Source organism: Agelaius phoeniceus, chromosome 7, assembly GCF_051311805.1.
Source record: "Agelaius phoeniceus isolate bAgePho1 chromosome 7, bAgePho1.hap1, whole genome shotgun sequence".
Classification (NCBI taxonomy): domain Eukaryota; kingdom Metazoa; phylum Chordata; class Aves; order Passeriformes; family Icteridae; genus Agelaius; species Agelaius phoeniceus.
This window is the reverse complement of record NC_135271.1, coordinates 23,988,269-24,014,299: the sequence shown is the minus strand read 5'-3', so window position 1 is coordinate 24,014,299 and position 26,031 is coordinate 23,988,269. Positions and strand designations below refer to the sequence as shown.

At 41.0% G+C, this 26,031-nt stretch overlaps 2 protein-coding genes across 11 annotated transcripts in view; both read left to right on the top strand.

Moving 5' to 3' along the window:
- Positions 1 to 7,996, top strand: part of HYCC2 (hyccin PI4KA lipid kinase complex subunit 2) — a 50,469-nt gene extending 42,473 nt beyond the window's left edge. For all 10 annotated transcript variants that reach the window (XM_077181234.1, XM_077181237.1, XM_077181235.1 and 7 more), the window contains one exon: positions 124 to 7,996. In XM_077181234.1, the coding sequence (XP_077037349.1) occupies positions 124 to 728 (605 nt within the window). In that variant the 3' untranslated portion in view covers positions 729 to 7,996. The remainder of the gene's footprint in view (positions 1 to 123) is intronic.
- A 276-nt stretch (positions 7,997 to 8,272) lies between these two features.
- Positions 8,273 to 25,304, top strand: ORC2 (origin recognition complex subunit 2). Its single transcript, XM_077181242.1, has 16 exons — positions 8,273 to 8,594; positions 9,523 to 9,663; positions 9,948 to 10,034; positions 10,932 to 11,021; positions 12,286 to 12,317; positions 13,496 to 13,553; positions 14,426 to 14,610; positions 15,216 to 15,314; positions 16,248 to 16,357; positions 18,961 to 19,093; positions 19,494 to 19,590; positions 21,210 to 21,356; positions 22,283 to 22,454; positions 22,733 to 22,794; positions 23,485 to 23,603; positions 24,197 to 25,304. Exons 1-16 carry the CDS (start codon positions 8,498 to 8,500, stop codon positions 24,281 to 24,283), a joined length of 1,716 nt encoding a protein of 571 aa, XP_077037357.1. The 5' UTR covers positions 8,273 to 8,497; the 3' UTR covers positions 24,284 to 25,304.
- Positions 25,305 to 26,031: the final 727 nt, after the last annotated feature.

Below are 26,031 nucleotides of genomic sequence, written 5' to 3'. Positions count from 1 at the left end.
GGATTAGCAAATGAGGTTTGTTTTGATGTTCTGTGCACATCTTTGTCTTCATGTAACTTGAATGCATTCTCTGTTTTCTGATTGGTTTGGGGATTTTTTGGTTGCTTCTTTTTTTCTTAATAGATACTGAAGGTGTAAATGGAAGAGAGGAGTCTGTAAACCTTAATGATGCTGATGAAGGATTTTCATCAGGAGCTTCCCTCAGCAGCCAGCCAGCTGGGACCAAACCTGTATCCTCTGTATCCCAGAAGAGCAGCTTAAGGAAAACAGCAAGTGGGCGTTCTGCTAAGGAGAAAGAAAGCTCTTCTGCAGCAAAATCCAATGAGAGCCCTCGGGATTCAGTAGCCCGAAAGCAGTACACGCACCAATCATCTGACCTGGATGGAGATGTAATTGAGATGACACCTACTAAGAAACACCTCAGCCTGCCTGCTGGGCAGGTGGTGCCAAAAGCCAACAGTCTGGGCCTGATCAGGACCGCCAGTGCTTCCTCCAGTAAATCATTTGACTATGTGAATGGCAGTCAGGCAGGCTCCAGTGTTGGAGCTGGCACAGAGGGTTTTACCAGTCTAGCAGCTGGCAACACCAATCGGTTTTCAACTATCAGCCTACAGGAGGACCGGCTAGGCCAAGCTGGGGAAGGTAAAGATCTCCTTTCCCCAGGAGCTCCCCTAACCAAGCAGTCTCGATCTCCAAGTTTCAATATGCAGCTGATATCCCAGGTGTAACTTTGACTCCCTTCCTTAGTATTCCCTCTTCCCCCTTAATCCCTGGCAAGTTCATCCTTAGGCAAAACATGAACCATCATCCCACAGTGTGAAAATACTGACTGTTGTGATCTCGTTTCATTTGGTTTAGCTATCATACTGTATTACTGAAACAGCAATAATTCTTCCTTCACCTTCATCCTCCTTCCCCCTTGTAAACATGGTTGTGAAGCAGTATATCATGTACTGTACGCCTTTTTCCATGCCTTCCTTTCTCTTTGGGTGATGTGCAATCCATCGTAGGCTGATCAGTCCCATTTCAACACTGTGAGACTGGAGACACCGGCGGAAATGGTGAATGTGATCCCTATGAGATGATGCTTTGGCTTTGTTAAGAAATAGAAACGGGTTTGTTTTCTCGGTCTACAGTACTGCAAAGACTACTGGATCCTGACTTGTCTTTCTCAGAACCAGGAGTGCCTCAGAGATTCTAGTGTGACTTTGGACCTCTCTGAGTCTGTGCAATCAATTCTGGGGAGGGGATTGTCATTGCTGCTCCTGGCTGCCTACAGCACTTTTTTCATTAAATGAGGGTAGTTTTTTCTTGACTGCCCCCAGTCTCTCATCCCAGAAGCTTTTGATGTTCAGCAACTGAGACATGCATATTAAGAAGCTGTATTCCCTCGGAGACAGGATTCTAGGTTGATAATGTAGGTTACAATGCACTTCTAATGGCGTTGTAGCCATTTGTAATGTTACATGTCTTCCCCTCCAGGACACAGGGTCATTCTGCATTTAGACTAAAAGTTAGACACCACCATGCTGTTAAAGCAATTTGGTTTGTAAGTGGGAAGGAGACACTACTTCCCCAGGAAATAATGGCTAGCTCTGCTTCATTTTTGTTGTTGCTGTTTTTGTTGTGAGGTGCTGATCACCGAATTGAAAGGTGTATTCGGGTAAAGCGTATTTCTCAGGCTGCTGTCTTTTGTACCGTGGCTGTTGGGACACCCCCACCCCTTTCAGCTACTTTCTCAATGTCCCTGAATTCAGTGGTGGAGTCATTTGAGGAATCCTATAGTTCAGACAGACCATACTCTCAAGGTGCTGTCTCAGGGATAGAGACAATATTTTGCTAGGAACACTGAAGTTTCAATGTGAAATGCTTTTCTAGCAATGCCGTTTGTGCAAAGGGGTACTGACAGTCCATTTTTTTTTCCCCAGAAGGATCACACTTCATTGCCTTGGTATATATAATCTTTTGAGTTTTTTTAACTTTTATTTTTTGTGGATTGGCCGTGCTCTAGAAAATGCAGAACTCATGCCATTGAGCCAAGCCTCGAATGTATATGACTGGTGTGTGGGCACTGGCTGGTACTTATGTTAGAGGACACTGCTTAGAAGCACATTTCTGGTTACTCTGGAGAATGTTCGTCATTCTCTCTCCATCTCTCTGTATCTCTTTTTGGATTGATAGAAAAGGGGAAAGTTCATCCTCTCTGCTCAAGTCCTGTATGATATCCTGGAAGTTTACAAACTGTAAACCTTCAGGAAAGAGTTACAATTTTTATGTGGGCACTTTTGTTTCACTGTCACTGTGAAGGATAAATGTAAGCAGTTACAAACAGCAGGCTGCCTTTGAATGATACTCTTTAAGATATTCAGAACAATGAATGACATGGTGTGGTATTGCTAATAGTTGATTTTGGTGGGGATTTTTTTAAAGCTTTATTTAAAATAGATTTTTTTTCCAAATTTACATTAAAATTCATTAAAATGTTTCACGTTTTTTTTGTGGTTTGATGAGTCACTTTGCTAGCCTAGTCTTCATATCATACATTCATAAAGTGAATTTAGTGGCATCTGATGTAGAAATTCAGGTAAAGAGTAAATAGACTCATCAGAAGGAAAACCTGACCGTTTCTAAATGGAAAATAGTTTTTAAGGACCACCAGTCATGCACAAATGGAACTAAGGCAATGCTGAGATGAAGCTACAAGGCTTACATTTCTGTGAAAATGTCAAAAGCTGTATATGGTTAAAATCTTCTTTATAAAATAAAATTTTCCTAGTGGAGACAATTGATAAGTCATGACTGGAAGTACAAAGTTTATACTTTGTAGAGACTATCAGAAAGGAAGTTTGCTTAAATATTTGGGAAGGAAAAGGTCAGGAGTGTCAGGTAATTTTCTAAGAATTACTTAGTTTTACTATTTTAAAAAGTATAGTTGTTCATTAGCAAGGTTCTCTACTTTCTATATTTGTCATTAGATGCACTTCTCCAGAAGTTTTAGGGCACTTAATTGGCATCAGGTCAAATTTTACAACCTTTTTTAAAAGCAATTTTTTTCTGTGGGGTCCCACACTACAAAAACTATTTCAGGAAAGTGAGATGGCTTTACTGACTTCAGATAGGGAAGTCAAATGTACATGTGTAAATTCAAATTGTCAAAAACTTCAGTCAAACTACCTTTTAAATTATTTTTACATTTCTCATTTTGATCATGTGCCTTTTTTTCTGGTTTCATTCATTGTATTTTGGTTTGTTCTTGTGTATATATACCTACTGCATATCAGTCTATTTAAACAGAGTTCAAATTTATCCCTGTTAAAAATATTATGGTTTCTATCTGCTGATGTGGTACATCTGTGACTTCTCAAAAATTACCCTTTCAGTGCAGTGTTTCAGTTGTGGGAGCTTGTTTTATTGTTTTTCAGCCAAGTACTGTTGAACATTTACCTTCCCAATGGAGTAATCCCAAGTATCTCCAAACCAGCTGTAGTAGGAGGCTCTGCAGTGCTGTGTATCATGTTTATCATTACTGCTGTGTTTCAAACCACTCTAAGGTGTGGCAAGATCATAGCAAATCTTTATACATTATGTTCAGTGCATTCCAAAGTACTGTGACAGAAATAAAATTAAAAGTGTTTGGGATATGGGTGGAGGGAATAATCTGCTGGGTTTCTGATTATATATGCTAAAGACTAAACAAAGTACAAAACATACTTAAATTTTCTGACACCTGTGACAAATGTTTAGACTTAAATCAAACCTCCTTATCCTAAATTCACTCTGCTGTCTTCTTTTAGAACATTTGGTACTGGAGGCACTAGATTTAGATTTCTGTGCTGTTTGAGTGCAACTGCATCATTATAAAAGGACAAGAAGCAGAAAACTATGATTTTCCCCTCCATATATGTGCAAGCATGCACATACATGCAATTCTTAGGTGAGGAAGGGTAGATTCTATTTTCTGATGTATCCATATACTTCAGTAGGAAAAAATGAAATGTTCCTTGATACACATCACAATATGCTGTCATTTTGCAATATATATTTTTTTACTTTATCATTTTAAGAAAATACAAAATGTTGGGATTGAATGAACTCTAGCTTGATTATCCTTTTCAGGGATTTATTGTGAGCAGCTTTTTGGTTGAAAGGTGTTTGAAAGGTGAATCATGCTTTCATTCAGCAGAGAGCAAAGTGATGCAGTAAAAATACCTATTAAAATTATTGTTGCAAAATGACCGTTTCAATTTCTGTATTATCCCTTTAGTTTTCATTTGGAAAATTTTATAAAATGGATTCTTTGGTATCACTGTCTATTTTAAATGCAGTTTTCTTTGAACACCCTTTCTGATGTGAATTTGAAGTTTTTTAACAGCATACTTCATTCTGTAATGCTGAACATCATGTTGCAGCCAGTAAGCATTAGATCTAGTATTTGTAGTTTGCAAGTGTGTTGGTCTTAAATGCATTTCCAACATACTCCTGCTAGCTTTAACGTAATTAAAGTCATCAATATAGTGAGAAAAAAAAAAAAAAGATATTTTCTGACAAAGTATTTATTTGCACTACTTATGAATACTGGAGTTTACTGGGACAGGGTTTTTTCTCACCATGTGAGGTTTACTTGTGTGTGAGTAGGTGCATACATTTGTCACGTGTTGACAATCAATTGCCTCAACTGTGTGTATACTGTATGTAAATAGGAACGTATTTTTCAAGATTAAGGGGGAAACCTGCATCTTAGTGGTGGTAAAGCTACTCTGCAGTAAGGTGACCCCAACTCTGCTTTTTGTCTTCAGATACTATGTGGTTTGTTTTACTTCTTTAATGAAGTTTATTAGTGTTCTTGGAAAATTGTAGCTCCAGGGAAATTTTCCTCAATATTTAATGTATAACATGTTCAGAGAATTATATTTTGAAAAATTAATTTTGGAATAGATAATTCTATGCTATGGCTGTATTTTAACCTAAGAGTTTGAACTTGTCCTATTTTATCATGAACCAATGGCTATCTCCTCTAAGTGTTCAGCATTTTAACTTTGGTCACAAACCAGACACGTTTATCTTGGCTTACAAATTTAAATTAATTTGAAGACTAAGAGAGAATCAAGAGTAACTTTTTGAATAAAATCATAAAAACCAAGCTGTACAGTATGGGTACTGTGCTCATAATCCTAGAGGAGGTGGGGAAAATAGAGTGGAATATGTTTGAATGAAACGTATGTACTGCACGCGAAAGAAATTACTTTGATTTAGTAGATCTAATAATCTTGTCCTTAAATTCTCTCACTGCCAAAGATTTTGCTACCTTGGCATGTTTAACATAACATTAAAGCCATCAGTTAGATGTCATTTGTAACAAATACTTATATCATAGGAATAGTTTTCATCAGAAGAGTAAATGTACCTCGTTTATTTCAGTTTCTTGTTTAGGATAATTGCAGGACTAATGTTGCAAAATATCACTCCTTTTCAAGCATGCTAAGCAAACAAGCCAGATCCTCTGTACTTGCATCACATTCTTGATTTATATAATTTTTTATATTTTATATTATCTTCAGTATTTTAAATGCTATTTGGTTCTAGCATATGGGCCTTAATCTCTGTTCATTATTTTTGTTTTTTCCTAACTGACACTTGGATAAACTTTGCTGTTGAAAAGTTTTCTGTTGATGATTCGGGGTAGAAAATCAGGACATGGGTGTTGTGTTAGTGAATACATGTATCAGTCTATCAGAATTTCTGTCATGGCCAGCTGAAGAGACAAAATACTTGCCTGCCTCTTCCACAGTGGTGGAAGATGATGGTGAGCTGTGAGCAACTTGGTTTGTTCCTGAAAATAGTAAGTAGATTTTGCAAGACTGATACTTACCAGGTTTTCCATCTAGTTATTATGAAATTTTATTAATCTTGGAACAAGATTTTAAAACAACTGCCAACCATTTTAGATAAACTTGCTAGTAGGTTTGTCAAGTGTCAAGGCCTGTGATATTGAAAGTTTAGAAGAAAGCTGTGCAAGTCTTAAGGGTACCTTACTGCTTCAGAAAAGGATTAAGAAAAATCTGTCCCATTTTAATCATCTGTATTTGAGATTTAATGAAAAAAAAATACAATTTTGATTCCATCCTTTTGCTGATTTTTCTCTAGGCTATATCTTTCCCTGAATTTTATTTAACTGTGTTCATCAGATTTTACCAAAGGTAGTATCTGAGGGACCAGCTGAATTAAAAATGGGTCCATAAATTGTCCATTCTATCATAAAGGATTCTTAAGGTTTTCCTGTGAGGAGCTTGATGGGAACAGATGTATATTAAAGCTTTGTATCCATACAGTAAAACGTTGCCCTACATTTTACCTTGTGCATGATGAGCAGAGTGATGAGATCAAGTTTTGTTGAGCAGCCACTTGGGCATGAGCTCCCAGTGTTTACAGTCTGTAAGGTTTAAGCGGTTTTAGAGAAGACTGTCTTTGCATTCTGATACAACTTTTTAATAAGTGATTAATAATCTATTCAGGAGTCAACATTCAAATTGCTTTAAAATGTGGTTTGGAATTCTCACAGGTTTTGATTTTAGAGGGCAAAATGGTCAGGGGGAGATTTCTGTTTAGAAGTATCTGCTGGTAAAGTGTCTCTATGGTGCTTTGTCATGGAAACTTCCTTACAAATCAGTAGTGAATCCTATGTGTTTGAGTCCTCATCCTCCCCAGAACTGATCATGAAACAGAAAAAGTAGAGCAACCTTTTACCTTTAGTTCTAAAACAAATACTTGGGAGTAACAGAAATACTGGCTATTGACACTGTTCTTTCTGTTTAGACAGTTACTGTGGTTGTGCTAGAATTTCATGTTATTAGTTTATGAAAAATGCAAGTAGTAAAAACTTTGTGGCTTCAAGTATACAGTAGATGTGAGTTAACAACCACTCAGGATAAATCAACATGTCAAAATAGTAATAGATTCCTAGTACTGGGGTGTGTGATGTGTGTGTGTGTGTGTCAGTGTTCAATGATTACTTCTGTTTTCTTGCACAGAGTACATGCTTTAGGGGTGGGTATTACTAGCTGGTTATTTATGGACAAATACCATATGATTAAATAAAACAGAGTCATTTAACACTTTTTTCATATTGAAGATTCCAGGAAAAAGCTAATAAAGATTTTTAATAATCAGCTGCTCTTAATACATTTTAGATTTACTATGGTAGCTTTTATTTGCTATTAGAAGACCCCAACAGCTAAATTGATATATACTCCATGCTGCATTTTTAAAATTTGTAATTCCTGTACTTGACAATGAGGTTTTTGATCTGTTTTTGTCCTTGTAAGAATACAGGACTTGCTCTCAGTTTTACTAGAAAAAAAAAAAACAACATTCTGTGAGGATTAAAAGATTATTTTCTTACTTTTTTCGTCATACCAGGTTTGTTTCTCTGAACTAAGGTTTCTGAGGATTTTTACTACTTTAGCATTATTTAATCTCATAGAAGGAGCATAAGCAGGACGTAGCCCACTTCTTGTGGACACAAGACTAGGCAAAAGGACATGGCTTGGTGGTGTGAGCCCCTCTTGACCAGCATAGCCCTGCTTGCTGGTGTGAACCCCAGACCTTTGAGATTCGGTACTGGTGAAGGACTAAATCAAACAGGTTTTTAATAACCATGACCTCTGCTGTATGATGTCTTTTAACCTGGGGACCAGGGAAAGTCTTCATTCTTAGTCCTGAAGAAGGCACGTATTGAAGATCATGTTATTGGTGCATGTAAGCCATTATCTTAACTGTCTTACTGAGCTGGTTCATGCTGTTGACTTGTTGAAATGTGAAATGTAGTTACTATTGACTTTGTAAATACCTGCCAGAGAAGAAATATAATTATTTTAAATCATTGTAAATAGAGATGTATAAAACTCGACACAATCTGCAATGCAGAAAAAATTATATATATATATATAAATATATAAAGATGTTAAATAAATATCGTGCTGTTTCTGAACAGAAATGACTACTTTGTGACTTGCTGGTTTTTAAAGGTGTGATTGAGGCTGGTGCAGGCGGGACGGGCGCCGAGGGCAGCCGTGAGGGGGGCGCTGAGGGCAGCCGTGAGGGGGCTCTGGCGGGCGGCGCTGCTCCGGAACGGGCTCGCGGCGGCTTCGCGTCGCCACAGCGACCGCGGGCACGAGCCGGGGGGCGCGCGCGGGCCCGGCGGCGGAAGTCCCGCCCCGTGGCCGAGGCGGGCTGGGAGCAGGGCGCGGGTTGGCTCTCGCACAGGTCCCTCAAGGCGCGGGGCCCGGGTTGGCTGCCTCGGGGACGGCCCCGGGCTGGCACGTGAGCCCGGTTCCGCCTCCCGCTGCCACCGCTTCTGCCAGGGCGCGGGGAGCGGGCGGGACCCCGGTCCCGCAGGAACGGCGCCGTGAGGGGAGAGGGGTGAGGCGGGGCCGGTCCGCGCCCCCCCGGCGGCAGCGCCCCCCGGCGGCGGGGCCGCGCCCACGTGAGGGGAGCCGCCATGAGCCGGCCCGAGGGGATGCGCGGCAGCCGCCGCTCCCTGCAGGTGAAGTTCGTGCCCGATGAAGACGTCCTCAGGCACATCTCCGACGACGCAGGTACAGCCGGCCCGGGGCATAGCCCAGCCCAGTGCCGCCCACTGCTCCCAGGGCTCTGGGAGAGGGCTCCGAGCAGCCGCGGCCGGCCCCGGGAAAGGGGCTCTGCAACACCCGAGCTGGGTTCTGCAGGAGGACGAGGCCTCTGGGGTCGTTCTGCCCCGCTTGACTGCTCCCCTCAGTGTGTCTCTGTCCCAGCCCGGCACTGGACAGGCTGCAGTACGAGCTCTCGGTACCAGCTCCCCCCGCAGCAGCGTGTACGGGCGCCGGGGCAGCGGCGCAGGGAGCCGGGAAGCTCCTCGGGCCTGACGCGGCTAAAACTCGCACGGGAAAAGCGGAATGAGGCTGCAGGTGTATGCTGTAGGAGTGCTCTGCTGCAGTTCTGACTACTTTTAAGCTGGGGAGCCTCTGTGGAGATGCTTAAAACTTGCCAGTACAAGGCACGGAGCATTTCTTTCAGACTTCACTGCTGATCCTGCTTTGAGCAGAAGGTCATGCAGATGGTCTCCAGAGGGCTTTCAGCCTACAGTCTCCCATGAGTGTACTGACAGCCTACAGGCGAGGTATTTTCTAATTGTTCCTCTTCTCTAGGTAAAAATAAGGGTTGATGAGTACCATCCCCTTTGCATGCATTTTGATACTGTGATGTGTGAGCCACTGTCATTTCTCGGTTCCTCTCTGTGGAGCTGGTGTTCACTGAAATGGGTGTCTTACCCTCATGGACTGCAGGAGCCAGCATTTGTGGTGGAGGAGGGATGAATGGCTATAGGGTCAAATATTGACCAGCTGTTCTTTTAGCAGGACGTCTCAGCGTTGAATTTGTTGAGTGATTTGCATAACAGGAGCCTGGTCTCTTAAGTCGGGTGGCTGTGTACTACTGCAATAGAAATAATGAAATGGCAGGAGGTTAAAGCTTTTATTACAATTCTAGGAACTAAAGTACGGAAGGACAAGGCTCAGCTGAGTGTCAATGTCAAGAGATTTGTGAAGAAGCTTGAGAATATTTCTGATAACGAAGCTCAGGAGATCCTGGAAGAGAACTATGTTGCTGCTCTTGGAATATGTGCCCAAGGTATTAGCAGGGGAAAACCTAACACAGCTCTGACTTCAGGAGATTCTTTCAGTGTTAGGGTTGTACAGTGCTGGTGAAGTTGCTTTTGAGGGCTCAATCTGCCCTGTCTGTGCTTGTGGTAACAGGTAGAAGGGAAGATTATGATTCTAGGATTTTATTATTCTATTTGTTTTGTATCACCTGCACTATAAAGCCAAATAGTGAAATGTTACATTCCATCTTTCTTGGGTTGGGAATATTATCAGTGCTTTTAAAATAGCTGCAAGTAACATGTCTTTTCACAGATCCAGTGGGAAATGGCTCAAATATAAGTGGTGGTGAAGTGTACTCATTCCAGACTCCCAAACGCTCCAATAAAATGGCAGAACTGGGTATGTTTTGCTCTTCTTTCTCTGCAGACTTAGGAGAAGCAAGCAGAAAGTAGCAGTTCCAGAGAGGGTGGACTGTTTCAGTTCAGATAAGGTGCTTGAAAGGGATTGTCACTCACATGAAGAATCCTTGTATGTCCAGCATCATCTGAACTTCATTAGTGTTTATTTGTCACAGCTAATGATACGTCCTACACAGGATGAGCTGAGGGAGAGGGAACATCCTACTGAACCACTATACAGAAACTGATTTTGGTGCCTCTTAGTTTCTGCTGTGTCTTGGGAAGTTGTGTTTCCCATCTTAGACCTCCTTCTGCAGCAGGGGGGATTTCACTGGTGCTGCCTCCTGGAGCCATGACTCAGTTTGAAAACTGAGGAAAGTCATACTGTGACGGTCTGTTAGTGCCAGTGTTGTTACATGGAATAGGCTGTTGGTCACACAATGGTAGGAACTGTTAGCAGGGTATTTCAGATTCACATCAGTCATTCAACTTCAGCTTGTACTGATAAGGAGTAGACACAGGTAAATAGTTCTTCCTGGGGAGCTGATGTGTTTGCTGTATCTGATGATCTGTTATGTCCAGCTGAGCAGTCTTATAGTACTAAGTGAGCCTGACCAAACCTTGCTCTAATTCAAAGACATGTGGTCTTCCAGGGAGCAAAATGTGCTCTGCCATCAGCCATATTTGTAAACTTAATTAATTGATGAGTTCAGCCTTTGAAAATTTTTGCTGAGGAATACAGCCACCTTTAGGGTTAGAAAATCCTAGAAGTTCCTGAAATATCTAGGGAATTAATATGAAGAGAGCATTTCAGGTGTATGGCTCCATTTCTGACTAGCCAGAGCTGGAAGTTTTGTACTTGACATGTCCTTCCTTCCCTTCCCCCTATTTCCTACAGCTTCTCAATTAGCCCAGACACCAGAAAAGAATGTGGCACCTGATGACTCCAAATGCCCTGAGAAGATGGCCAAAACCCCTCAAAGCAGCAGTAAGTCCTGTGATGGTTTGGGGAACTGAAGCTGAGCGAGTGGGGGTTATGTTTCTCTTTGGGTGGTGGAGTGGATGCTTGAGGTCCAGCTTCTCTCATGCTCAAGTATTCTAGTTAACACCAGGGTTTAAGTTTTCAGGTTAACACATGGGCTGAACAGTTTGATGTGCATGGCCTGTGCTTCACCCGGGTGTCAGATCTCTTCTTTGCCCTGCTGCTCTAGACATGGACATGTCTCTCATCTATTGCTGTGACATTAATGACTTCCTTTCTGTTCAGTAGAAATACTTGCACTTGAGGGAGCTATGAGCTGGGCTGGTGTGTTAAACACTGACTGGGTAGGAGTGTGTGGGTGTTCATGTGTAAATTCACACTTTATTATATAATATTTAACACCTAGTGCTATAGGGAGAAATACAGGTGGGAGAAGTCAATGCATGTCAACATGGGCAAGAGGATGGGCTTGGAAATGGAGTTTGATGTGCTCAGGGAGAGAACATTAGCTCATTTTTCAGCTTCATCCCTTCCTGCTGGAGTCTCTTCCTCCTTCCTGGCCTCCCAAAGCTGTGACCAGGAATTAGCAGCTGCCTTCTGTGGTAATAACATTGACTCTTGTGTGACCTGACACTGGCAGGCTGCTGGAGCCACCACAAACTCAGAGGCAGAATGCAAAGAGTAAATTTATTTCTATTAACTTCCTGAAGCAACACCTGGGCAGAGGGACATGAGTGGAGATGCAGGCACTCTTATGTGTGGTTCAGTGCTAGGACCAGCCTGCTGTTCACACTGGTCTATCAGTGGTTTTGCACACACATAGTTTATCCCCATGCTGGGATCTTCACTGGGCTCTGATCTGTCTGTTAGGGTGCCTCCAGACCTACCAAACACCTGCGTTACCTATACACAGATGTTCTACTTCCCAAATCCTATACAGGGTAAACAGCAATAGACATGGTATATCTGTTTGTCTGCATTGCTGTTTGAGTCTTTGCTATCCCCAGCTGCATGGTCACTTGAGCGGTTTTACAATTCTCATTGCCAGTTTTCCACTTCTAACCCATTCCTCCCAGCAACTCTCTTTGTTCTGTCCTTGCCTGCCTGTGAGGAACTAGAGGCTTCCCTCACAGGATTAATTCTCTAGGGAGCTGATATTCTGGCCCAGTGTACCTTTGAACAGTGAATGCCTGTTTTTCTAATGGACCATCTTGTGCCAGTGTTGAAAATTTGCTGTTTCTTCTGTACAATGCTGTTTCTTCCTTTTCAGAACGTTCAAGTTCAAACAAAGTGCAGCAGAGGGTGAGTAATGACTTTACATTGCTTGGATTTTGTATTTGGGTTTTTTTCCCCACCTGTAAAACTTGAACTAGCCAATTACTGCAGTTCTGGAAAGAGGACCTTGAAAAGCATACTCCACAATAGAGATGTCTCTTCTGTTCTAACCAGAAGGAGTAACTTAAGTGAGAACCATTAATCAGGACTATGGGGTTTGGAGTCAGTGGGCAAATAATAGATTTGACAGCTTAATTGTCATGGGTGGAAATTATTTTCTTGCATCACACAAGTGAGGATGCTAGATAATCCCTTCATATACAGTTAAACTCACAGCTTTCCAGTTTCTCACTAAAGGAAGAAACAGCCCTAATTGTAAGAAATGCTGTTAGAACAGGAGTTCCAGAACTGTGATGCTGTTCAGTTTCTTACTTACTAATTGGTTTATAAAGAAGAGATACAATGCAGAGCTGCCAGTTGTGGTGGCTATGGAGTGAAAGAGCTGGCTTTGTAAAATAGTACAGCATCATAGCAGAAATGTGTGCACAGTTTTTCTGGTATGAGGTTCCAGGATGAGATACACCTGAAAAAGACATGCTGTTTGGGGATGCCATAGTCACTGCTTGATGATTTCACATCCACTTTGTCAGGATCAACAAAAGTATTTCCTAAGTATTGCAGACTTGATCCAGTATCCAAGTCAGGCCTGTGCTTTAAACATATGTAAGGAAAATGTGACACTACAACTTGGTGAGCCCAGGCAGCTTGGATTGCTTTGCTGTACTTCTGGGCTTAGTATGCTGAGTGGTCTTCTGTCATTCTGGTTGTTGTTTTCATAGAGGACTTCCAGATGACTTTGAGTCGACAGCTTGATGTGGAAAGTGACTGCTGTGGGGACTGAAGCATTTCCATTTTGTCATTGCTTTGGTTTGGCTCTTCCTGAGAGGCCAAGATTGGGATCTTGGTTGGAGATTTCAGTTTTCTACTCTCCATGTTGAGCTGAAAGAATTAAGCCCCTTTTGGAACTTTGATCCTATCTCCCTCTGAATGGGAAAACAAGAACTCTCCATACTTAACTGCCTCTGCTTTTCCAGTTTCATGTGGGCTGAAATAGTTTGGAAATGTAACCTGTCTTTGCATGGCAGAGGGTAGTTTAGAGGAGAGAGATGTTTCTTTTAATGCATGTTTTTTCTTTGCTGTTCCAGAGTAAAAAGAAAGAATTTGTGTCTTCCACACCTTACAGACTCAGAAAGAGACTAGCAGGTAAAGATCAGCCTTTGCTGTCAGCTGCCACAATCAGTGAGGCACTGTGTTCAAGGGAGAGTGTTTTCCTGTTGAGCTTCTGTCTGTGGTAGCAGTGTGACAGAAACAGCCTGATTTATCCTGCAGAGAGTGTAGAAATGTCCTTAAGGAAATCCATGTAGACCTTTCCTCTACAGCTGATTGCTGCTAAGGTGAGAGGTGGAAGGATTAGAAGCACAGAGTTACTGAACTTCAGTAATATGATCAAAAACTTTCAGTAATCCTACCTGTGCTGACATTTAGTGTGGCCCAATTGCTTGAACCAGGCATAAAACTTTTGGATGATGGCTGGGATGTCCATGTCAAAGTATTTCCAATAACTGGTTGGCTAAACCAGAATGATTGCAGAGGAGAGTTTAGTACCTGATGTTTCATCTTCTGTTTCTTTTGTGTTGAGAGACCAAGACTGAGCCAGATTTCATCTGTGCTCTTCAATCAATGCTGCTAACAGAGGTATTTTACAACTTGTTTGCAGAGTGTGACGTAGAAGATACTCAGCCTGCTCGATTGGCATTTGGGAAAAGTGACATAGAGATGCTAAGAGAAATTGGGAATTCCATTGTCCATTTTTAGTCTCTTTTTATGGTACAATGATGTTTCTTGGTTGGTATCAAGGAGGAGGCTTTACTTAACAATACTTTGTGATCCTAGAACTGCAAAAGAAATGGCCATATGTGTTTGCAGTTCTCTTAAGCATTGATTTTACCTTTCTGTGAAATACATTAAGAATTCATGTGCTTGTAAAACATCTAGAGAATGTGTGTGAGATGGTGCAAGATGAATTCTGTGTAAGAAGTCATTCCTGGCTTTTAACCTTAAAATCTATGCTCTAGCTCCAGATCCCTATTTGGAAAGTGAGAGTGAGTATTCTGCTTCCTGCTCAGAGGAGGAGGATGAGGATGAACAGAAGGAAGTCAGCACTGTTTTATCAGATCAAAAGACTCCAGCAAAAATTAAGGCTGCATCTACACCTCCTCCCAGAAACAGCCTAGCCAAAAAAAATAAGGAGCAAAAGATGGTGAGTGTGCAAAAATATCCCCCTGAGCTAGCAAACATGAAGGAATGTATGGTGACAATAAGCTGTTAGTGACCTCACCTGACCGTGGGGAAGAACTGCTGAACCCATTTCAGATCAGACCAGCTGGCCTGGCTTTTGCTGTACTTCTGAGTAATCCTTGGTAGATAGGCACCATGTGAACCTGTGTGCTAACGCAGCTGGCATCAGCAGCTTCACAAGGAGAAGTCTAAGATGTCCACGGAGCAGGAGACCTTGTATTGGGACAGGATGAAGAAATTGATTCCTGTAGTACCAAAAGGAGTGCACATTACTGTTCTGGCTTGGTGTTCAGCTTAATTGTCTCACTTCCTTCCAGCACCGGGATCCCCACACCAATTAAGAATTACTGTTATGTTATCTCTCTCAGAATCTCTTTTCTGGCTCTCTCTTCAGGAAAGAATCATCTGACTAGGTTAGCTTTGGCAGAATGTTGCTATAGAAGCCATTTTTGCAAATATTTTCTGTCTTTCTGTATTCACCCTTGCCCTCTGTCTCATTGGCCATCTTAGGGAGAGGGGTAACTTGGTAACAGGAGGAGTGTTGCTGACCTTGCTGCCATTTTATAGGGCAATCTGGTGGAGGAATACTTTGAAGCTCACAGCAGTTCCAAAGTGCTCACTTCAGACCGAACGCTGCAGAAGCTGCGGAAAAGAAGATTGGATCAGGTACTGTTCATAGTGAGTCACACGACTCTGGGTTTTTGATTCCTATGATATAGTGTTCCCCTGCTGTTATCTGGAATTGCTGCCCAAAGTAACATCTGGATTTTTAACAAGTTCTTTCATAACAGCTGTGGGAGGAAATCACGGCTTACAGTGTTAAAGCTACTGCTGTCTTCAAAGTAGTTGAAGGTTTAGCAGTTTTGTCTCTCAGTACTTTGTCTGTCTGATACATTGCAGTTGCTTTTCCAGTGTCAACTGTCTTCTACTGCAAGGGAGTGGGAAGCAAAGCTGTTAAAATTGAAGAGAAAGAGAGGCCAGTGTAGATTTGATGCTGACTATCATGCTACTGTGCTGTTTAAACATCAGCATCACAGCATATCTTGAGAGCTGAATTAATCCTTTGATTCTTGATGCTTTTCAACATTGAGCTATCAGCTGCAAATTATATCCTTTCTGCTGTAGTTTTTTTTTAAGATGGTGGGCATTTTGAGCTTTCTCTTGTAGTGACAAACACCTGAACCCTTGCTAAGCATATTGATTGGAGCCTTTGTTCCCATGACCAGGGATGTGATGTTGTATCTTGTTGGTACAGTGCTTGGTGATGTGTAAGTTTCACGTGTATCTGTTTTCCTGTAGTGGTTTTTCCATACTTGGTGTGAAGAGAAAAATACACAGTGTGTCATTTGTTTTAATCCTAGTCTTGCTGCTGTTTACCATAATAAGGTTACTTAATCTCTGCTTTGTATCTCCAGCAGCAAAACTGTGCCTAGTGGGGTCTTAATGGGGAGAAAAAAAACTAACCACAAACTGAGTGCACTGACAATGAAAACTGTTCTCTCTAGACAAGGGAGCATGCTCAAGGGTGTTTTAAGGACTTCAGGTGTTTCTCTTGCTTCTTCTCAACTTTGAATGACTGTCATCTCTTTCTCAACACAGCAAACACTGCATGATCTTTTGAAAAATGCTCCACTTGCTTATGCTGCTGAAATTAGAGACCTTAACCAGCAACATGAATCCTTGTTTTCCAAATGGATGCTGCAATTACAGTAAGTATCCAAGGGGAATCACTGAAGAAGCTTAGTTAAAAGGCACTGCCTTTTCCCGTCATGTCTGTAACATCCTGTGGATGAATTAAGGAGGAAATTTTTTTCATTGTTTGCTTAAATTTAAAAGTGGGTGACACTAATTTAATTTAGCACGTCCTGTAGACCAAATCCTATCTGATTAACTCCTTGAACCGAATGTCTGAAGTGCAATGAAGTTGCATTCAGCTGCTTAGCTTGCCTGTGCCTCTCTAAACCAAGCTAGAGGGCATTCACAAACAGGGAACATGAATAGTGAGAGAACAGGGGAAATGAATTATGAGAAAAGTGCTCTTTGTGAGGAATCATTTTTGTTCTCAGCAGCAAGTTAGTAGTGAGTAGCCCACCCTCACTATCTTCAGTCTATGGCTATCTCTAGTGGTGTAGCAGTTTATTTCAGTGCCTGTGGTACCTAATGATCTGGGCATGAAGAAACCCTAATGCTTTTGGAAACACTGGCAATATAAATTTTATTTGGCTTTGTGTGTATCTTCATGGGAAGGAGAAGGGTGAACATTCAGGAGAGCAAATGAAACTATAGAGACCTTTGAGATTCTGAAGCACCTTAAAGAAGGCAGACCACCACCCCTGAGGCTGGAGCCAGTACTGGTGATGAGAAAGACCCTTGGAAGCTTACAAGAAGTGGAATATAAGGAAATTTGTGATCCATGGGGAAGACAGAGAGTATGAAGGAGACATCAGCTTTGAAAGTTGGAGAGTTGCAAGAGGAGGAGTTCTGTCACTTGGTGATCTGGGCAAATGGTTAGAGATGTATCTGACAGAGCAGAAGAAACAAATCCCTTGATGACAATGAAGGCAGTGACAGCTGTTGAACACCTTACCTTTGCCCAGTGCTATTTGAGTAACCTGATACTCTTCTTTCTAATCAAGATAATGCTTTTCCTGCTTCTCAAACCTAAACAAAGCATTGTGATTCCTGTGATGACCCACTCCTGAAAGTAAAGAAGTGCTTAAGATTCAAAATGCTTATTGGTCAAAACTATGACAGAAGTCAGAGGGTCCATAAAAATCACAGAGTTTTATTAGTAGATCACACATTTTCATGGAAAAGTGTGGAAATCATGGAAATTGGTATGGTAGTCCCTAACCTACTATACAGGCATACAGGACTGGGTTTTGGATAAAGGGGCAGGATAAGGGAAAGGAGAAACTAAAGAGCTTAATATTAAAAAGGAGAGATGAATTAAAGAGCAAAAAATAGCTCACCAGCCATCACTCCAGCATTGAGCCAGCTGAAGGAATGGTGATCTGGGATTCAGCATTGATCCAGGTCATAAGTTATGATCCAGCTGTGTTGGTTCAGCTGATGAGATGTCCACGGTCTGGGGGGCATCACCTGAGCTTGTGCAGGGGGGATGTCTTTTTATGGACAGGTGTCTCTGTCCCAAAGACAGATTTGTCACTTTCTATGCTAATTAGTTACCATGCACAGTTTGTTCTTTTAGGCCTTTCTGGAAAAGGGTCAGAGGGCTTTGGAGCTCTTTAGTAGTCACAGTCCCACCTTACAGTCCCATGTCCACTTCCTGCCAGTGATTGCTGTGTTAGCACTGTACTTCATTGTTCTTTCTCATGGAAAGGCTTTGCCCAGGCTTTCCACCTGGGCCCCCTTCTGCCAAAATTTGTTTTTTCTCACAGCATGTTAGTACCAGTAGTCCTTGGTTATTACCAATTATTTTTGTCTGTTACCACTTGGTTGGCTTCACAGCCACCTGGTTATTGGTGTTTGAGACATACTATCAGTCAATTACCTTCTGGGAATTGAGAGCTCAAAAAGATCTCACTCTAGACCACTGCTTGAAGTGTTGTTAGAGAGTGGACTTGAATATGCAGCAGCCCCCCATAATGGAGAACTCAAAAGGGTCTCAATTTAGACTGCTTTTTTAGGCATGCAACACATTGGGAGTTTAGTCTAGGTGCAGTTCATCAAGGCTAAGGCCTAATGAGCATTTCCTACATCATAGTGCAGCCTGAAAGAGGGTGAGGGATACGACTGAAGTCAGCTCTTCTGGGTCTCTACAATTCCATACCGTGCTGTCTTTATGCTTTCCTGCCTCTCTTTCTGTGGAACAATCAGGATAAGGAATAGACCTGAGTATAGAGTAATTTTGTTTTGAAATTGTGCCTGAGGATCAGAGTGGGAAACCAGTATGAAGGTTTGCTTTTTTTATTGTAATTACTGTGACCTGTAGTAAACATGTAATAAAAGTACTTGGTGAGGGGATGCATCTGAGTGTTGATCACCGTTTCTTATCTGAAGTTGGAGATCAAGTATTCTGTTCTTAGTCAACAGCATTTTCTTTCATCCATGTTTTGCTAAGTTTATGAGCCTCTAGGCGGCTAAAATGATTCTTTTGCTAGGATACCAGGTTCCAGATTCCTTGTAGCTAACCTTATTTATCAGCTGTAAGCTTAAGGTAAGCCCAGAGTTGACAAAACGTGAAATTTTTAACACCAAGATTGCAGTGGATCGTTTTGCTTGATGAATGTATGGACCTAAACCAGACTTGGATTTCTTTGATCCTGTGTATTTGCTCACTTTTCTGCAGCTTGGGTTTCAATATTGTGCTTTATGGACTGGGCTCAAAGCGTGATCTGTTGGAGAAGTTTCGTACCTCTTTGCTCCAGGATTCTGTTCACCTGGTGGTTAATGGATACTTCCCCAGCATCACTGTGAGATCTGTAAGTGGGGGAAAAGCTTGTGGGTTTATGTAATCATCCTGTGTTACAGATACCCCTAGAGTCTTTCAATGTAAAATGTTAAGGAAACTTGCTGCACCCTATAGCAACAGACTCTGTAGAGCAGTTCCTCTCTCTTCTAATACTTTGAAGAAATGATCCCATACATTTTCCAAGGAATTGCAGTAATTTCTGTCATGAATAGATACTCGTCACTCTGAAGCCTTGTTTTATGTCACTGTTTTGAGAAGGGGTATAATTTTTTTTTGTTTATGTTCACTGATTTAGGGATTTTATGGTAATAATCAGATTATCTCTCACAAGGTATCCAAGGGCTCAGTTTAAGATTTTCTGCACTTTGGTGTCAGAGCTCTTCATAAAGAACTCCTGTTTTCTTTTTCAGATTCTCAACTCCATCACAGAGGAGGTTTTGGACCATATAGGGACCTTCCGCAGCCCCCTTGACCAACTAGAATTCATTACCAAAAGGTTCAAAGAAGGTAAAATGACTAACTTTATGCATAAAAACATTAGAGTCTATTACTGTTAAGAGAGCCTGGACATTTTCTTCCCCTACAATTTTTATAGAGGCAGTCACACTTTCTTAGTGCATTGTAGCTAGTATACTTTTTTGCTTGTAATGTATGCAACATATATGAGAACATGCATGCACTAGGAGTATCTGTACATACATGTGTAACAACCCCATGTAAGCTGTTAGCTCAGTCAGTGTTTTACAGCAGGACAGCAGTGGCAAACAAGCAGGTTAGAATTGGTTTCAAAAGCAAAATTAAACAGGTATTGCCTCACAAAAGGCTTGCTGAATTGTTTCTGAATGTCTGTCTTACTGCTTGTATATTCATACACAGATAGCCACGGAATCTTAATTGTGCATGGCATTGGTGTTTCAGTGTTTACATTCTGGTTTTCATCATTACCTTATTTCTGGTGGGACTAAGTGAAAAAGGAAGGGTAACAGCAGTTCCCACCTGAATGTACATAAGTCAGTCTTGCAGTCTGCTATTGCTGATCTCACTGGTTTCATTGGCAGGCAATTATGTATGGATTTGCCCAAAACCAGTTACAGTTCTAGAATTGTTTCTGGACTCAGGAAATGGTTGTTTATTGGAATAAATCAACCGAGACTCCATTTTCTTCATGCAGGAAAAGCCAAATTTTATTGTATGGGTCATATAGGATTATCAGGAGGCCCTGTGTCAGATCTTATTGCTGGACAATACATTCACACTTAGTTCATTGGTCGGTACATGGTATTTTGCATATCTATCAAACTTCTGTATTTTTAGCTAGTTTACATATTTCTTCTTGATTCTCATGAGACAGATCTTATTGTTTACGCAGATGCTAGTTGTTTTTCACCCAAGAATATGTTCTTGTGTTATAATGAGCTCTCATACCAAGATTGTTTTCGCATGGCAACTTGCAGATTACTTAGCTGGACTTAGAAGAAATGACAGGCTAGCTATTAATTTAACAGAGCAGGCCTGATTTTATGAGGCCTTTCTTTTATAATTCTTCTACCTGTCTATGACAGTTGTTCCCAGGGATAAGTACAGCAGCAAGAAGCTAGCTGGAAATTCTAACATCTACCAGTTGCATTATGTGAGCTAGGTCTCTAACTTTTTGTCAGAACTTATTAAAATTTTCAATGAAGTTAAGATGCTTTGGATCCAGCCTTGAATAGAAAATGCATTTTTACTGTGAGGAGGAGCTTAAAGATCCTAGTCATGTAAATCAAAAGCATCTGAATAAACTGTGCTTAGTCTTCCATTCTAAAATGTATTTCAGTGACCTTCAATTGCAAAAGAAACACAGCTAAAGGAGCAATTCCTGATAAAGCTGTGAGCAAGTGGAAAGTGGATTATAACAGAAAAAAACCAATCCTGTAACTGTGATGACAGCGAATTGAGAAAAACCCTTTTAGGTGCTCAGAAACACCCAGTATAGCTTCAAACTATGTTGTACAAGGAAAGCAATATTGGAGCGATTTATATGGAGAGTGGTGAAATAAACTTGTGCTACGCTGCACTGGGAATGGGAAACCAGCTTGTGCACAATTTCTTTGATTATTTCTCTGCTGTTTTTTCTGACCTTGCAGATTCATCTTTAGAGCTCTATGTCCTCATTCATAACCTGGACAGCCAGATGTTGAGAGGAGAAAGAAGTCAGCAGATCCTTGCACAGTTATCCTCCCTGCCTAGCATTTACCTCATTGCCTCTATTGATCACATCAATGCTCCTCTCAGTGAGTTCCCCTGGGCCTGATCTAGCCAAGAGAAGGATCTGTGTTCTGCTTTGGGGCTGCTGAGCATGTTTCATAAGCTCCTATGTTGCTTACTATGTATTACTATTACTTTGTATGTATTACTGTTGATGTGTGGAACAGATCTGTTGATGTATGTATAGTCCTGATTGGGAGTGTGGCTGTGCTGAAGCAAAACTGTGTAAAGATACTGAGAAATACCACTAACCGTAATATACAAATAGACTCCAAGCTTTTGGCACCGCTTGATTTTAGGAACTTACTGAATTGGAGATTGGATAATTAAGGATGGCAAAGCAAATATACTTAAATAACTTACTTATATTGATTACTATTATGATTAGACTAAAAGATCCTAATCAGAATTATTTACTACACAGCACAGGTAGCTGTAACAATTAGTATAGTTCAATTTTTTAAAGCAATATTGAAGCAATTATATTAAAGCTAACAAAAACTATACAAGTAGAAATTGATTTTACTCACCCATACCAACAACTATGGGCAGATCTCTTTAGCTCAGCCTGGAGGAGTAACCTTGAGGGGTATCCCCACTCAAGGGAGGAATCTCCACACACTCTGAGAAGGGTCTTGTTTCAGTTATTTTACCCCTTCTCTAGGTAGAGCTTTAGAGCTCCCAGCTACAGCCAGAAATTGTTTGTACACTCCTGACTCTGGAAGGATTTACAATGTATCTATGGAAAAGGGATGCCTGCAAATGTTTTGTTGCTGAGAATTTATCTTACTGGAACTGCAGTTATCAGGGTGTATGTAATATGAATTTCACAAGCATATATTGTTTCCTCAATCCTACACCAGAACTACGAGCATTTTAATATTGCTTGTTTAACACCTTAGAAAACATAAATCTCCCAGTTTTGTCTGCTCTTTCTGTTCTCTCTGTCTAGTGTGGGATCAGGCAAAGCTGAGCCTCTATAACTGGCTTTGGTATGAGACAACAACATTTAATCCTTATGTGGAAGAAACATCTTATGAGAACTCACTTTTAGTACAACAGTCTGGATCTTTGGCTTTGAGCTCCCTAATGCATGTCCTGCATAGCCTCACTCTCAATGCCAGGTAAGACACTGTTACACTTCACAGTAGCACTTGCCAAGGACCCAGTCCTTGCAATCTGTGTTTTCTGATAATAGTGTTCCAGACCAAGATGGTAGGACCTGGCTTCCAGCTGATTGGTTACTTTAAATTTGGATAGCAGGTCTTATCCAGTGATGAGATTGACAATCAGGTTCTTTGTGCATAAGGCAAAATTAGTTAATATTTTCTAACTGTGGGAGTTTTGGGTTGTTTTAAAAAATATTATTATTTTCATTTTCCCCCTTCCTCCTTTCACTTAGAGGGATATTCAGACTGCTTGCTCAGCACCAGCTGGAGAAAAAGGACAATCCATCTTATCCAGGTAGGTACCCACCTTTTCTCATTTGTTTGGGCTGTTGCTGTTCACAGCAGCCCTGGGTTTTGGTATGCAGGTTACACATCCAGCAACAGAAGTGCTCGAACAGTTGTCTCAGTGAGGCTCACTGTCTTTCTAGTGGCACTGTGTCTGACTCAGGAAATCAATAGACTGGCTGGCTCTGAAGGACTGCCTTTTACATGCTTAGACATGACTGAGACTGTTGGTGAGGGACTGTGGGCTTAAAAATTTAAAATGAAGACTGAATTTGTATAACTTGCACTTAAATGTCCTATATAAATGGCTTCTGACATATCCCTGCTTTCTAGAATATATTGGAATATTCTGTCATTGTCTGTAATAGGTGTTGCAGTGGATATGAATAACATTTTAATGGTAAAGAAAGCAAGATAGACGAGTTGGAAATTCAGAGAAATTAATGATTGTAGAAAGTGCATTTAAAGTCCTATTAAAATTCCATTAGGCAGCAGGGTGACTCAAATGTTAATTGAGCTGTTTTCCATTAATTATTGAAGTATTACCTTGGCTGTATACTTGCAAGAGGTGATGATACTGTAGCCACTCTGGTCTAAGCCAAAGCAAGACTTTCAGGTGGATAATATGTGGTGTTAGACCTGGAAAAACCTGACAATCTTACTACTTCAGTTTCTTGTTCTTGCCTTTTTCTGTCTCCAGGGCTGTCTTTCCAAGATTTTTACCAGCAGTGTCGGGAGGCTTTCCTTGTGAACAGTGACTTGACACTCAGGGCACAGCTGACAGAATTCAGGGACCACAAGCTGATCCGGACCAAGCGGGTGAGTCCAGGGAAGAATTCTATTCAGCCACTTTGAATAAAAAGGGTGCTTACTTGCTGTGTTGTTTAAGCATGTAGGAACTGGCAAGGGGCTGAAATTCTGTAATTGCAGCTCTTTCCATGCCTCCAATTTGTCAACACCCTTTACGTGGATAGAGGATTATAGAAACACAGTGTGCTTTGGTTATTCAGCAACCTACATGTCTTCTTTGAAGACTGTGAGAAGTAGCAGACTATGGAGCCTGCCAGTCTGCTTCCAATAGTATTACCTCTATTTCTATAAGGAAGGAATGCAGACTTGTCATAATAATGAGGCAGTATAGCAGTACAAGATAGAGGAACACAGTGTCGAGGAGCTTTGTAGTGTCAGACAAGCATAACCCATCAGTTTTCTCATTTAGTGACTTTCTCAGTATTTGTGCATTTCCTGTGTTGCTCCAGTGAACTATTCCAGGTTTTCAGTAATGTAGTTGTTCAGAATGCTGTCTAGCTCTAATCCAGACTGCAGATAAATGCTAGCATTGCAGTGCTGTCTAGTTGCTTGCCTGGCACTGTACACTGGTGTTAACAATGTCTGTGCATGTCTGTTCTCAGGGAGCTGATGGTGTGGAATACTTAATAATTCCTGTCGATGACAGTACCTTGACCGACTTCTTAGAGAAAGAGGATGAAGATGTGTAACATCTGTGTCCTCAGTGTCTACAGCAACTGCTCTCAAAGGCTGCTGGAGAGGGGCCTATGCTCAGATCTCTCTTTCTCCAGCCTCACAGCTGCTGCACTGATAAGTAATAATTCTAATGAATCTTGTTCATTGTTCAACTGCCTCAGGTAGTTTGGAATGATGATTCTGTAAGCAAGGCCTCTCTTGCGCTCTGGTTGGATTTGTCTGCTTTGTCTCTTAGCTCAGACAATGCCTTCTTCCTATCTGTGCATCCAACCTCACAGCCAGAAAAACAAACTTGGTGAGATTGTGCCTTCTGCTCTCTACCTCAGTAGACATGAAGGTTTTATTGGAGCAATTTACTTGGGAAGTGCAAATCACAAGATGGTCAAGAGCTTTAGTTTGTACTAGTGGTGCAAATTCTCCCATCTGAGTGCTATCCAGTACTCCTCTACCATTTAGACAAAACTAGCTTCCAGTGTATGACGACAAGATTTATAATGCTACAAGACCTGTCTTGACTGCATGAGGAAAGGAGAATATGAGTGGGTTTGGGATGCTGCAGGTGACTTAGTAAATTCTGGCAATAAAACTGAAGGACTTGTCCCAAACTAACATCCTTTTATAAGATTTAGATAATCAAAATTAGGATGGACTCATGTCAATGCCTGCTACTTTCCAAGGTGCAATCCAGGAATATGAAGAGGCTATGAAGCTTTTTCGTTTATTTTTTTAAAGCTTGATTGTATATTTATATTTTTTACATCAGGAATGCCCACTGATCCTGGAGGAGGCCTTAAATGCCACTTAGAAGCTCTCCCTTTTTTTTAAGCTTTTAGAGGTTGGGAGACTACTGAAGTTTGACATCTTTTCTTCAATTCTTTTTTTCTCAGTTATGTGGGAGGAAGCTCTATAGTTCCATCATCTGTAGTCTGCCAGCCAGACTACAGGGACTCTCTATGCCTAATATTTGGTAGCTGTGTTACAGCTCAGTGTTGTAATAGTTCAAATCAATCAAATAAAGTACTTTATTAATTTTCATTAGTTTGTCTTGTCTCTCACAATCTTTTTATGTTACAGGAAGATCGAGATCCTTTTGGCAGTTGTGCAAAAGCTTCATTTTCATTATTATGTCAAATATCTGTGCAGAAGATTTCAAACTACTGAGTAGAAATATTTTACATTTTAAATGTTTCTTACATCAAAATCAAGAATCATTTGCCTACCTTTTAATACCAGTATATAGCTTTTAAATAGAACCAAAACATCCCATGGAGCAATAGTACCTTATCTGCCCCTCACCTGGTACTTGACAGAAGCAAGAGATGTATGGCCTGACTTTTGTATTAGAAACCTAGAGCATCTCCCTACCCCACTGTCAACTTGATTCTTCATATAGGTCCTTTCCCTTTACTTGGGATAGAAGAAATTCCTTCTCACTTCTCAGCATATTGAGGTGCCTTCAAGGTATTGGTAAGAATTATGACCTTTATGTAGCCTAGGTAGCTTCAGATAATACATTTAAGTGGAACGAGACATGCAATTATTAGATGGAGACATTGCTTCATGAACTACTTTTATTAACTTAAAAGGAGAGAGCTAACATCTTTACAAATTTCTAATGAAATATATTTACCATCCAGAGATGGTAGGGTATACAACTGTGAGATTTTTTCTTAAAAAAAAAAAATCTCAACAGAAAAAACTAACTTGGAAAATTAAACTCATTATCAGTCGTGAAAATACTACTTGTTCAGTTTTAGCGATC